General features: G+C 40.0%; 1 protein-coding gene across 1 annotated transcript; it reads right to left on the reverse strand.

The window, feature by feature from the left end:
- Window positions 1–508: 508 nt before the first annotated feature.
- Window positions 509–14,822, reverse strand: Acot13 (acyl-CoA thioesterase 13). Its single transcript, XM_005403366.2, has 3 exons — window positions 14,627–14,822; window positions 3,888–4,072; window positions 509–994 (listed from the first exon to the last, which is right to left on the reverse strand). Exons 1-3 carry the CDS (start codon window positions 14,696–14,698, stop codon window positions 838–840), a joined length of 414 nt encoding a protein of 137 aa, XP_005403423.1. The 5' UTR covers window positions 14,699–14,822; the 3' UTR covers window positions 509–837.
- Window positions 14,823–14,871: the final 49 nt, after the last annotated feature.

A 14,871-nucleotide genomic window follows, 5' to 3' on the forward strand; every position in this document is an offset into this window, starting at 1 on the left:
TCCCCCCCTGCCAAAGATGCCAGGCTGAATCTATAATGAATGATGCAGGAAAAGTATTTGGAACATTTTCTGTATTACGTGATTTGCTTCACACTTATTTTAAGCAATTGTGGCACAATCTAATTATCGAACATGGGCTATAATCTATTTTGAAGTTTGATAATCTCTAATGGAAATGTGACAGGGTATTTTAGAGCTGGGAAAGATAGTAAGAACTGGCCTCTACTATGGTCTATATATTTAGTGTTCCCCCAACGTTCTAACCCTAAGGGGATGGTACTAGGTAGGTGGGTCCTCAGGAGGCATTCTCAGTGTCCTTAGGGGTGCCCTAAAAGATGGCCATTTCCCTTTGCTGTGCCATGTGAGTATGTATGAGAAGTCGCTGTCAATGAAGCAGGAAGCAGGCCCCTAACCAGACAGTTTGGGAGCCCTGATCTTGGCCTCCAGAACTGTTAAAAGACATTTGTTTATAAGCTGCCAAGTCTAGACAGCATGAAAGATCTGAACAGACTCAGCCATTAATTTATTGTTCTCCTTCAGCATCACACTGGACTTTAATTGTAATCTTAGAGTGGCCCTGCTGGCTTTTTTGCTTTACCTGTTTTCAAACACTTCAGAGCTTTTTTCTTTCAATTATGAATTGATTAAAAAATAAAAGATAAAATGAAAAAACCAGACACCCCCACCTTAACTCTGTCCTACTTGGTCTCTAGGTCTTTTCCCCCAAAGACAATATTTCTTAGCTATTTCTGATTCTGCTCATTTATTTTGAAAATTTGTTCAAATCAAATTTATGCTTGATGCTCGCTCTTGGGTTCCTTTAATCCTGCTGTTTGCTCAGTTTCCCAGGTGTTTTGTGTGTCTTCCTTGTGCTATTAGTTTTCCTGTGGCCTTGTTGGTCACATCCACAGAGGCGAAAGCAAGTGTCTTTCCTTGCTTCAAAATATTTGCTGTAATTACAATTTCTTCTCCTATTTTAGCAGGTGACATGTACCTTGAAAGAAAGCATATTTAAATACAGTTAATGCCAGATTATTTTTTGAAAGTTTTGACAAGTTCTTAACAGCTTTCCTATGTATCTTACTTCACTCAAAATAATTTTTAATGTAAGTTTTCTGAACTGTCAAATTTGAATGGCTTGTACTAACAAGGTTTTATCTTTTTCCCATTCTTTACCCACTTTCTTTTCCTACAAATACGTGGTTTTCTGGACCTTTACCCCCTTAGTTTCCCATTTCATTTTTTTAAGATGAGTGAAAGATTTCCTCTTTCATTTAATGAGTTTTAACTTCTTAAGTATCACTTAGTGTCTGTCTTGTCATATTTAGGCATAACTCTAAAATGACTAATTTAAGAAACACAGGAAATGAATGAGGCTCTTAAAATCCTAGTGAGGAATTGGATATAATGTGGTCCCATAGGGGGTCATGGAGGGTTGGTCTCAGTACTGCTGCAGATATCAAAATCTATGCATGCTCATGTCTTTTATATAACAGTGCAGTATTTGCACACAACCTGTGCATCCTACTGTACATTTTAAATCATCCCTAAATTATAATATTTAATATATATAATGTAAATGCTATGTAAATAGTTACAGTGTACTGTTAGAGAATACTGATTGGGAAAAGTCTGTACATGCAATTTTTAAAAAAGTGTTTTCCATGTAAGGGTTGAATCTGCAGGTGAGGAACCTGTGGATAACAGAAGACTGCCTACTTTTTTTTTTTAAGTGGTACTGGGGATTAAACCCAGGGCCTTTGCATAGAGATATATCACCAGCCCTTTATTATTTTTTGAGACAGCAACTTGCTAAGTTCCCCAGGCTGAGCTTGAACTTGCTATCCTCTGCCTCAGCTTCCCAGAGTGCTGGGACTAAAGCCTATGCCACCATGCCTGGCTTCTGACTTGAGTAATATACTTCCTACCTAATTATAATCATAAGTTGCCTTTAATTCAGTTACTTTAGCTAACTTACAAATAAGACTAGGGGATAAGGCCTGTTTAAATGGTATGTTTTTGGTTTTCTTTTTGTTTTTTTGAGACAGTCTTGCTGTATAGTTCAGGCTGGCCTTGAACTCATGGCAGTTTCCTGCCTCAGTATCCTGAGTGCTGGAAACACCAGTGTGCACCACCACACCTGGCTATTTTTAATATATCTGCATTTATAAAGCAAGGAACCTTAAAAGATGATGTGTATTTTTTTGCCAAGTTCCAAATAAGACCTAAGTGTTTGTTGCTGGGAAGTTAAGAAAATTGAACTTTATTGCTGGAAAAAAAATGGAGGCTGATCTTGAATTCAGGTACCCCAATTTAAAAAAATGAAATGACATGCTTTATGATTTTCTTAATTTTTATGACTTTTAGTTTTGTCCTATAAATCAAGAATTTTGGCAAATGACCATTTACTAAACTAAGGAAGCAAAGCAACCCTTTGTGCTGTAGATAAGCAAACATTAAATCTAGGGGATCTGGAAGCTGATATTTTATCAACAGTATTTTTGCTCTAAAGCAGTGTGGTGGTGCATGCCTGTAATCCCAGCACTCAGAAGGCTGAGGCAGGAGGATCGTGAGTTTTGAGGACAGCCTGAACTGCATGATGAGACCTTGACAAAAGAAAAAAACCAAAAAACAAACAGAAAATCTATTCTTACCCTACTTTACTCTTTTGTTGTTTTAGAACCCAAATTTTTAACCTAAGTTATGGTCTGTAATAGACATCTTTGGTCTGTGTAGTACAGAACTTAATGCGCAGGGATGAGTATATTTGGCACCATGTCAAGTGGCAGTACAAAGAATGAATCATGAGGTATTCCAGGAAAGCAGTGTTCACTGAATTTTGAACTACCCACAACTTCTGAGATTATCCTAGTTTCTGTTCAAGTGAATCAGTTTTGTTTGTTTGTTTTTTTTTTTTTTGGTACCAGGAATCGAACTCATCACCTCAGGCTTGCCAGGCAAGCTATTATGCCATTGAGCTATATCCCTGGGCCCCAAGTGAATCAGTTTTGAAAGCTCAGGCAGCTTTGGTGGTGGCCAACATTTTTGGGAACATACACAGTACTTTGAAAGGTTGAAACTGTTTAACTTAATACAAATTCTTGAAGGTTGTGTTGTGGGAAGGATCTGGATTACTGCCTGACACTTAATGCAGCTTGCTGACGCAAGATGACAATGCATATATGAAAGGCCCTTCAGCTTTCCTTTGAATTTTATTCAGACTTTTCTGTATATGTACTCAACACACTCCTCAAAGAACTTGTCCAAGGGGTACTTTTAAGGACTATACAACAGTGATAAGCCATGAGTTTATTTCTCCCTTGCCAGTATATATAATGAGAAGCTGTCTATTTTGAATATTTGGGATCATTCTCCCTTTACTGTTGATACATACTGTACAGTGGGCCCTCTGTATTTGTTCTCTGTCTTCCAATTTAATCAACTATGGAGTGAAGATATGTGAAAAAATAAGTCCTTTTTTATCTTGTCATTCTCTAAACAATACAGTATAACTATGTGCATATCACATTGTATTAGGTATTATCAGTAACCTAGAGATGATTTATATATACAGGAGAATACAGGAGAGTGTGTATAGATTATATGCAAATAATATTTTATATAAGAGACTTGAGGATTGGCAGACTTTAGGAGTCTGAGAGGAGTCCTGTAATCAATATCCTACAGATACAAAGGGATGTCTACTTGGAAGTCAACTGTTTTACTCGTTTTAAGGCCACGAGATAGAGCAAATCTATAGCTGCACTTAAGGATAAATATCTAACTGAATCTCATGTTTCATTAATATTATAAATGTGTCTGGTCTTGGTTGTGTGAAATGAGTTATCAAATTTAAAAAGTTCTGTGGGTACTATTGGGATACATACGTTATGTTCATGTCAACACTAACTCCTGGTACCCCTCTTTCCGTGAATAGCAGAGCCATTGTTGATATGCTGTCTATTAAGGTGGCTGTCAAACCACCATGGAGAGTGCCGTATTTATTAGTGTGCTCTTCTTCTACTTTCATTTCACAAATCACTTTCTCAGGAGCAGCAGAGACAAGAGTCACCTACATGCCAAAAAAACAAAAAACAACAAAAAACAAACTCATTCTGTGGTATTAGAAAAATCCACACATCAAGAGCAATCATTGGATTAAACTGAATCTCCCCAAAAAGGTTTATTCAGAAATCAAATTAATTTGTTGCCAATGTATGATAGGTACTAACCCTGGGGCAAATTGTTTTTAAAGAAAAAGCAATATTTAGGGGGAAGATGATACTAGTTTTTGCTAATTTCTACTCCTGCAAAATTCATCAGTATGAGCAAGCTCTTCAGCCTTATATACACCACTTGGTATGACATATTGTCTCCTGGTCTCTGTGGCCTGTTAATAACCTATATTAGCCAGGTGTGGTGGCACACGCCTGTAATCCCAGCACTTGGGAGGCTGAGGCAGGAGGATCATTGTGAGTTTGAGACCAGTCTGGGCTACAAAGTGTGTTCGAGGCCAGCCTGAACTGCATAGCGAGACCCTGTCTCAAAAAGACAAAAAAACCTATGTTTAGGTTTAACTCAGGTGTTTCCTAGTTTTTGAACAAACAGTGATTTTTAAAATGACTTAGTAACATCTAGTTCAAAACAGCTTGAAAAACAGACTGGGAAAAATTCATCAATTCACTGAATTAAGCTTAAGCCATAAAACCATTTTAATATGTTTAACAACCGAATCCAGCACAGTTAAATTACTGCTTTTAGAGTCTTGCCCTATTTAGAAAGTATCATAATGAAATGGTATCACATGCAAGATAAAAATGTGGAATAATAAGGAGGTGTCACTTCAGAAACATCCATGGGGGTTTACTTGTTTTTTTCATTACGGATTTGGTTGTAAGCAGATAATGCACCATAAACATTCCTCTCTACTAATGAAAACCTTTTGCTTTTGGAGTCCATGTTTTCACACTGCTGTTGAGTTCTATAAAAGGTTCTGCTAAACTAATCTTTATTGGGAATTTTTGGGGTTCTTTTTCTTCATTTTCTTTTGCCTCTCCTTCAGCTATGTATTCACTAAGTGATAGGAATTTTTCATCTCCACCATAAACTCATGGGGCCACTGCAGCACATGCAGTCTAACGTGGATGGAAACGTCACATGATACACAGCCACAATACATAACCGGGCAGGGATGAATTCTATTTTGCTGATAAATTTCAGATGTTTTGTTTTCAAGCTCACTGAAAAAGTGATAAAACTGAAGTTCCATCTGTCTGCCTGCACATCTCCCTAATCACTAAACTATAAAATTTCTAGATATGTAAAAGCCTTTACAGCTCCTAATGGGAAGACATACAGATTTCATAAACTGCAACTTCTAGGGGTTTTGCTCTTTTTATCCTGCAAGAGGCCATGAAGGCAAACAAACAAATACAAAATATACTATGTCATGTTTTATGCAGTAAGTACATCAATGGGGAAAATGTTAGGTCTGTTTATAGCAGTATGTGATCTAGCCACAAGATGGCCTCAGAAACTGACAGTACACACCAAGCTGGAGCCAGAAGCAAAGTGTAAACTCATTCTGGTGTATTTTATTTTACTATTTTTTGCAGTACTGGGAACAAGGTCTTGTGCATACTAGGCAAGCACTCTGCCACTGAGCTATACTCATAGTTCTGTGTCAGGCCCAGAAATGTAAATTAAATTAGGCCCAGGCAATGTAATAGTCAAAGAGATATAATCTCTGCTCAGAGGCTTCAGTCTGAAGAAAGAGAAAGTACATAAACTACTGCAGTGGGGGAAATTTTGGAGATAGAATAAATATAGGTTTCCTGAAGTAAAGATATCTTTTTTAAAAAGAGAAATAAATCTTCATTTTCTTATTTCAAGATTTCTAGGTTTGAAAAGTATGTTCTGTGGTGAGAATGATTTGGAAAGGCTCCTTGGAAAATGCCATCTGCGTGAGAAGAAGAGTCAGGAGCCAGGGGAAAGCAGGCAGTTCAAGAAATATAAATGTCAGCAGCACAAGCGTCTGCTGGGCAAGTGCAAGGTCCTGAGTTCGAGTTCTGGTACCAAAAAAAAGGTAAATAAATAAAATAAAAATAAAAAAAGAAATATAAATGTGAGCACCTCACAGACACCCAAGGAGCTTAGCATATTTTAAGGTACAGTGTATTTAGCAGAGTTTAATTCCCAAAGTCTCATTTGATTAACTTTGGCTAGGATGACAATAGAATGACCAAAGTTAATATATGTTGATGTTAGATTTTCTACTACAGAATACAGTCTTAATTTTTTTCTTTGTCCTAAGTGAAAGGCCAATGGAAATGGTAGTATACAAAATTAGTTTAAAATTTACACCAAAATAGAGATAATTTTGTACTGTTCAGCCTGACATAGCAAGAGAAATGCTTTTATGTATTGCCTATTTATTTATTTAGTACTGGGGATTTGAATCCATGGCCTCACATATGCTTGGCAAGCACTGTACTACTGAGCCACACCCCAGCCCGGTACTGCCAATTCCAGTCTCCCTAAGTAAAACAAAACAGTGCTGAGACCTTGTGTCCCAGTACCACAGGAAAGCAAACAAAGAAACAAATGGAAAGTACCAATGAAGGAATGTCCTACCCAGCCTCCCAGAGAAAAAGCCTTGCTGGGCAGAGGCACTAGAGACCTAACCTCCCTTGTCTCTGATGAAGACAGGGGAGAGGGTAGCTAGCAGGAAAACACTAAACAGAGAGCCCGGTCTCAGTCAACATACAGGCTCTACTGCACACAGCTCACAGATACCCAGCCATTAGCAACAGCAGTGAGACACCATGCCGAGCAATTCCCCATGCATTGTCTCAGTCCTGCAAGTGTGCTAAGTGGATACCTTTGCTATCTCTATTTTCCAGATGAGAAAACAGCTCTCTATGACCCTTTAATTCTCCGGTTTAGCAACCCTTCCCATCTCACCTGGGCCACGGCACACAACTAGGTCTTCTTTTTTTTTTTTTGTCTTTCCTTCCAGTACCAGGAATCGAACTCATGACCTTATGCTTGCCAGGCAGGCACTTTGCCACTGAGCTAAATCCCCAGCCCCCAGACAACTAGGTCTTATTAGTTGTCTTGTGGGAAGGTGGGTGTGAGGCCTTTTATGTCGTGGAGTTGGACATTTGCCTGCCACGGTCTAACAAAACAGAATTGCCTGGATGGCTTCCATTCCCAAAACTCTACAGGTTGGATAACTGCAGTAGGTTGAACCACTATGGCGTGGCCTCCTCCAACACAAAGGGCTCCTCAGGTTATCATAAAAATTGTCTCACACACATGTACACCATCTGTCCCTTCTGTGTGCAGCCTTCAATGCCTCTTCCCTTCCATGGATTTATGTTCCTCACACTATCATAGCTCCTTGCCCCAACCCCCAACATCTAGGCTTAAATGCCATTACTAACAGACGTACACCCAGTGATAAACAGTCTCACCTTTCCTTTCCAGTGAAAACAATCAGAAGGGCTACCTAGTAGTAAGATGCAGACCAAACAATCAGCAAGACTATTAGCCAAAAAACCAGTCTGACTATGAAAGACTACACAAATAGTAGCACAAAGAACGGAAAATACTGGTAGGTGAGAAATTTGTATTTGTGAAAAAGGCCGTTTTTAAGCAATTTGCCCTGACATACACTGCTGACTTTGTGTCACACTACAAATGCCAGGAGTTGTGTCTGATGACAACGTATGAATACACCTTCGTATAAGCAGGGAAGGCGTTAGAAAGCGTATGATAGGATGTGCTGATGTGACAGGATGGGAAAAGTAACAAAAATAGATTAAAGTTATACAAAAGGAGCTCTGAAAGGGTACATGCTACAGAAGTACTGTGGTTCGCCCATGCTGCTGATAGCAGCCCAGCACTGGGCTCTGAAAAAAATGTCTTAGTGTATAATTACACAGATGGCTCCAGCTCTGGTTCTGGAAAACTGACTTTGGCAAGATCCCAGACTGAGGTTTCCAGGCCATGAAGTGAAGATAATAATAGTACACTGACCTCAAAGAGCTTTGTAAAGATCAGAATAAAATGTACATCCAGTAGTTAGGAGCAAGCCTGGTAAAACAATTTGCACTCCTATCAAAACCAACATCAAACATTCTGGTTTGTGTAGTTTTATCATGGATTTACTGAAGTGGTTCCTAAGGTCATCAGTCAACACTAAATCCAACAGAGGCTGACAGCCCTTCCTATCCTGAGGTGACCTCTCACCACTGGGGAACATCCTGCACCTTCAGGGGTTCCTCCTCCCAGGGACTCCCCTTTCTCCTGGTTTCCCTCTTACTCTACCAGCCACTCCACGTTCTCCTTCACTGGCTCTCATCCTGTAGGAATCTTGGGATGAGCTAATCAGTTAGACTAGCAAGACTACCCTGGGCCACAGATGGCATCTAACTCACTCAGGATACAGTGCAGACACTGCAGCTGGGGGTGACAGCCTGGGCTGTGGGACAGAGAACTTGGGTTTAGATCCCCTAGTGAGTGTAAGACCTCAGGGAAGTTACGCTTCCTTTCTCTTATGTGTAAGGTGGAGGTAAGAACATGTCTACTTCACAGGGTGGTTCTGAACATTAAAAAAATGATATAGGAAAAATAAAGTACTGTCTCATAGTACTCAATAAATGCTTATTACCAAAGTACTAGAACTTCGAAAATGACCTCTGCTCACCTGCTTCTCATAAAGTCAGAACTTTCACTCTGCTTAGTTTCTTTTTCTCCCACTTTGCTTGGTTTTAAAGCCCTGAATAAACCAAATAACTAAGTGCTTTTCTGAAGGCAACAGATCTTCTGAGACCTTCCAACATCTACCGAATGGCTCTTCCTCTCTGAGTAGAGCTCTGTGTATGTGGCTGTAAAAGTCCCCTACTATTAGTACTTAAGATATATGCAGCATACTCTCCACAGGGAGTGGAGACAAGTGGTAAATCTAGCAAGGGAGTCCCCTCCTGGCCAATATAATTAGATAAAAATTAGGGCTGACAGCCCAACTGGTAAAACTAGCAAAAATCCTGGGGTTACCACTCATTTTTCTGTCCTTTCTCATCATCCAGCCCATCAGCAAATTCTGTCAGCTGTCTCTTCAAACACATTCAGGATCCCAGTCACTTCTTAGCTCACCGAGTCCATGTTGGCCCAAGCCATGATCATTTCTGAGTTGTTCCAAGTGCCTCCCAACTTACCTCCCTACTTTTGCCCTTGCCCCCTTATGTCTATTCTCAATATTAGCAACAGAAGTGGTCCTTTTAAAATATAAATCAGATTACATCATTCCTTAAAGTCCTTTCTTTAATCCTTTTTTTTTTCCAGTACCGGGAATCGAACTCACGACCTTGCGCTTGCCAGGCAGGTGCTGTGCCGCTGAGCTAAATCCCCAGCCCCCTTAAAGTTCTTTCTAATGGAACTCCATTTCACCTTAGTAAAAGCCAAAGTCCTTCTAGTGACCTACAAAGCCACGTGTGATCTCACTCCCTTGCTAGAATCCTGTCTCTATCATACTGGCCTCCTTGGGACCCCCTGAAAACTGCAACACAGTGCTGTAATGTCTGCGATTTGGGCAACGTTTATTTAAACACACACATACACATGGGAGGAAGCAGAGTATTGCATAAAATTTCTGCAGCTGAGCTATAGTTTGCACTCTAGTACCTGCATATTGAGTAGTTCCCAGGAAAGGATGATGCCTTGGACTGCAAATATGGGCCAGAGAATAGCCTAGTGGTCATATAGTAAAGTAACAAACAAACAGCAATAAAGATATTAGCAACCTCTGTTTGCTGTAGTCCAGAAAGTTCTGGAACTACTAGGGTGGCTGAGTAAAAATTACAGGTTTTTATGTTTAGCCTTCTGGGTTTTTTTGTGTATGTGTCTGTCTTTTTGAGACAGGGTTTCCTTATGCAGTTCAGGATGCCTTGAACTCACTTTGTAGCCCAGGCTGGCCTTGAGCTCTCAGGGACTCTCCTTCCTCAGCCTCCTCAGTGCTGAGATTACAGGCATGAACCACCACACCTGGCTAGGCTTCTGTTCTTAATTTTTTAAATACATAAACTTAATTTCTTTTAAAGCTTTCGGACTGTAACTTTCTGAGGACTTGACAAACTCTAGACTTCAATAAATGGGCAACACAGACAAGTAGCACAAAAGTTCAGAATTTCAGAGTCTACATAAAACTAAACCTTAACTATCTTCTACAACACAAGAAATGTAAATTCATCATTTCTCTGCTAAAATTACAGTTCTTAGCTGGATGTGGTGGCGCATGTCTGTAATCCCAGCACTCAGGAGGCTGAGGCAGGAGAATCACTGTTTGAGACAAGTTTGAGACAAGACTGGGCTACAAAATGAGCTCAAGGCAAGCCTGAACTGCACAGTGAGACTCTGTCTCAAAGACAAAAAATAAAATAACATAAAATAAAATTACAATTCTTTGATTTATTTATTTTTTGATAGGGTTTTACTATGCAGTTCAGGGCTGGCCTCAAACTGGCCTCATGACAATCTTCCTCCCTCAGCCTTTCGAGTGCTGGGAACTACAGGTATGTGCCACGATGCCCAGCTTAAAATTATAATTCTACAAAGTATATTTGCTCTGAGTTCATGTCAAATCCCTCCCCCCTATAATATAAAACTCTTTAATTTATTTCATTAATTATATATTGATTCCTTACATTCTTGGAATCATCTAAATCACTGTTTTTCTTTTATCTGGTTTTAAATTAAAACACAAGCATTTTTTATAAATAAGGCAGTGTACAGATGTAATTTCCTACCTCCTACCTTTTTAGGGCTGTTATGTTGTTCGATAACATTTGCTACACTTGTTCAGACCCATACAATTACACCGGGCATTTTATCCTTTTACAAAATTAGAGAAATGAAGTCATTATCATACACATTAATTTACAGTTTTCATTTTTCTCTTTCCATTTCTCCATTTCAATTTATACAGATCTCTCAATAGCTGGATTATTTCCTAGTACGAAGATACTAGAATTTGTCAATTATTGCTTGGATGTTATTTCCATATTTTTTTTTTACCATTACAAATAAAGTGCTTTTATTCGTGTAGGATAGATTCCAAGAATTAACTGGTTAAAAGTATATTTTTAACAGTACTTCCAGAGTCCTTCCAACAGCTCTGTAGTGAATTATTAACTAGAGATTTAGAAAAAGGCCCATTCCTTTCTGTTCCCTGCCAAAATGTGTGGAAGTCTCGCGATTTGAACAAATACCCCAAAATTCAGTTAAAGGACATTGTGGGGGACTTGGTGGAGGAGTGAATGGTTAAACTGCAGGGCAAAAGCATGTAGGCTCTGTCAAGAGTGAATGGTTAATCAAGAAGTTAATCTGGGTATGATGGCACACACTTGTAATCCTAGGACTTGGGAGGCTGAGGCAGGAGGATTCCTGGAAGTTTGAGGCCAGCCTAGGCTACATAATGAGTTCAAGGCCAGCCTGGACTATATATTGAGACCTTGTCTCAAAAAAAAAAAAAAATAAAATAAAAAATAAATTTAGTACTGAAGCACATTGTGTCTGGCCATTGTTCTTCCCCTTCCCCCAATAAACTGCCTAGCCTTGAGACAGTTCTTTGTCCAAACTGCTTTTCTTCTGGTTTTTTTTGTTTGTTTGTTTTTCTTTTACATTGATATTCTAAATAAAAGCCAGAGACTTCTCAGCTTCAGGGCTGCTTCAGAGTCTTCCTTAATGCTAGGTACTCTGGGATGGGACAGCCCCTCTGGGCCTCTGGGTGTTCAGGTCGTCTTGTCTCTGAGGAATTTCTTCATCCTCTGCACCACCAGGGTCACACATTGCAACAGGACGTAGTATACATTGTACTCAGAAATAACGGAATTGCAATCTATCTAGTTTTGACGCAGGACAAAGTAATTATGCCAGGTGTGGTAGTACATGCCTGTAATCCCTGCTACACAGAAAAATGAAGCAGGAGGATCACAAGTTCAAGGGTAAAATTCAAAGCCCCATCTCAAAAACAAACAAAAAACCCTCAAAAAACAAAAGAGAAAAAATAAGTAATTAAGAGAATGTTCTAAGTCAAGGTCTTTCCATCTCAGCACTATTGATATTGAGACTGGATAATTCTTTGTTCTGGGAGCTTCGAAGGCAGATCTGTGCTCTGTAGAGTACTTAGCAGCATCCTAGGCCTGTTCCCATTAGATGACAAAAGTACCTCTCCCACTCTGTCCAAGTTGTGTGATGAAATATATCTCCAGACATTGCCAAATGTCCTTTGAAAAGCAAAATATCCTCAGCTGAGAAACTCTGTAGATAATGACCTTTAAATGTACAGTAAAAAAAGCACTATGTCTAAAACTAGACTTATGAATCACTATGCATAAATATGTATTTTAGCCAAGTGTGGTTGCACATACTTCTAATTCCAGCTACTTGGGAGGCTGAAGCAGGACTGTCCTACATTCCAAAGCAGCCTGGGGAACTTTGCAAGACCCTAGCACTTTAACCCTGACAATTCTGACCACACAAAACCTCTTTTATATCAAATTAGTAAACACAGATCTCATGGTAACAAGTGGTGCTTAATGGCCATTAACCAATACTGAACACTTGGGTTACAGAAAGACTGAATTGAGACACGCATATGCTCAGTTTCACACTGAATCTTAGATTAAGTATGAAGAAAATACATTCTTTGCAAAGATCTAATTGGCTTTTTCAAGTGACTTATGTATCAAGCAGTCCCTACAGAAGATTTTTAAAGGCAGTAATATTTTAAGATTGTATGACATGTTAAAATATCTTGGATATCCTATCATATTACTAAAATTAAATTCACCTATTTCTTTTTACTTCTTAAAATATGGCTACTATATAATTATACATGTGTCTCCCCTCTGTACCTGGTATAGTATTTCCACTAGGCAGTGCTAATCTATCTATAGTATATATCACTCTTATAGTGGTACAACTTCTGAGAATCTCTGTACACCTGTTCAAAAGGCTTATCAATCTTGTTGAGAGGTGAATTACCATCCCTGCCCATTCAGATAAGACTTCCAATGTGTCTGTTCAAGATATGAGATACTTAAAGGCAATCCAACTATGGCAAGATTATTAGAAGACATTCACAGCCAAGAGACTGTTAAAAGCTTAACAAGGAAAATGGCTATCATTTTTTTCCCCCAGTGTTGGAGACTGAACCCAGGCCTGATGCATGGCAGGCTCCAAATTTTTTTTTTTTTTTTTTTGTACCGGGAATCAAACTCATGACCTCAGGCTTGCCAGGCAAGCGCTTATGCCGCTGAGCTATATCCCCAGCCCTTTTTTTTTTTTCTTAAAGACAGGGTCTTGCTATGTAGCCGAGGCTGGCCTTGAACTCACAGTGATCCTCTTGCCTCAGCCACCTGAGTGCTGGGATTACAGTCATGGTCCACCATGCCCGGCTCAGCTACAGATTTTTTAAAGAAATTCACATTTCCTCTTACATCAGTACATCCTTTTTGGAATAATGATCTTTCCAAGTTACTGTCAAATAACATGTCCTTGGATTTCGTAGCATTTTCGGCTCTTTGTTTTTTTTGGTACTGGGAATCGAACTCAGGACTTTGCACTTGCCAAGCAGGCGCTTGTGCCGCAGAGCTATATCCTTGGCCCAGCATTTTCAATTTGAAAACATTAAATGCATTTGTCTAAGTATTATTGTTTTTCATAAAAGCCTCAAGTGATAGGTACAATTATTATTTACATTGTCAAAATACACCGAGGGTTGTGTTCCAGGAAAAAGACCTATAAACTGCAACTCATCAGTATTTAAACTCCTCTTCCAAATTTTTTCCAAACTTCCGAGTATACCGTCTTAATTAGAAAAAGATATACACACATTAAGACATTTAGAAAAAAAAAAAACACTAAAACCCTTAGGTTAAACGTCTTTCAACTCTGACAGTACCACGCGCCTTTGTTACTCATTCTTAGTCATAAGTACTCCCCACGGAACCCAGAAAACTAGGAATCTGGGTTAGTTTGTTCACGTGCAGGTGGGCAGAGACCAGCCCTGCGTAACGTAGCACTTTATCTCGATGTTCGCCCAAATGAATCTCTTCAAACGGCTCTAGATCTTAGAAGTGCTGTTCTCCGAAATGCACTCCGTATTCCTCCATGGGCAAACTTACCTCTCCAAGAGCTGAATGCCTCGGAGAAATCTCCAAACCACACAGAGGAACCACCTCTCCTTTCGCTCATCACTCTACCTAGCGCTTGGCTTTCAAAAAGACTTACAGCAAATAACTGCTCTCCGCTAACCCAGGGCAGCGCCCCTCACGGCAGAGGTGCAGGCTGCCTCTTCCTTTTTCCTGGGAGCTCTAGGACGCTCGCTCGTCGAAGGATGGAATTCTGTCTCCACGAAGGGTAACCACACTTACGTGCATGTAGATGAGAGAATCTACGCACGTGACCGGGCACCTGAGAGGCGCTCCCTGAAAGCAGCGATTATTACTAAGGTGCACGTACAGAGCGCTCGAGCAGACCCCGACCAGAGAGACATCTGGGTCGGCGCGCGATCCATACACGGAACTTTCTTTCCCTTCATTAGAGGCTTCGGCTTCAATACCTTTTCCCAAACTCTATCAAAACCCGGAGCTTTGGTCATGAGCTTCACCGCTTCCCGCAGATTCCGTGACATGTTGCTCCCTTGTGAACCGACTGTCAGCTTGAAAGAAGGAAGGACAACGACCAGACACCTGAGTTCTGTCGCCCTTTCTGCCCCGCAGCGCGCTCAGGGTCAGGCGTCGAGCGCGCCCGCTACCAGCGTCCCCAGCGGCTGGTGCACTAACGTTCCGTTCCCTCTTGTGACCG

This window comes from Chinchilla lanigera, unplaced genomic scaffold (genome assembly GCF_000276665.1).
Source record: "Chinchilla lanigera isolate Chin_1 unplaced genomic scaffold, ChiLan1.0 scaffold00082, whole genome shotgun sequence".
Taxonomy (NCBI): Eukaryota; Metazoa; Chordata; class Mammalia; order Rodentia; family Chinchillidae; genus Chinchilla; species Chinchilla lanigera.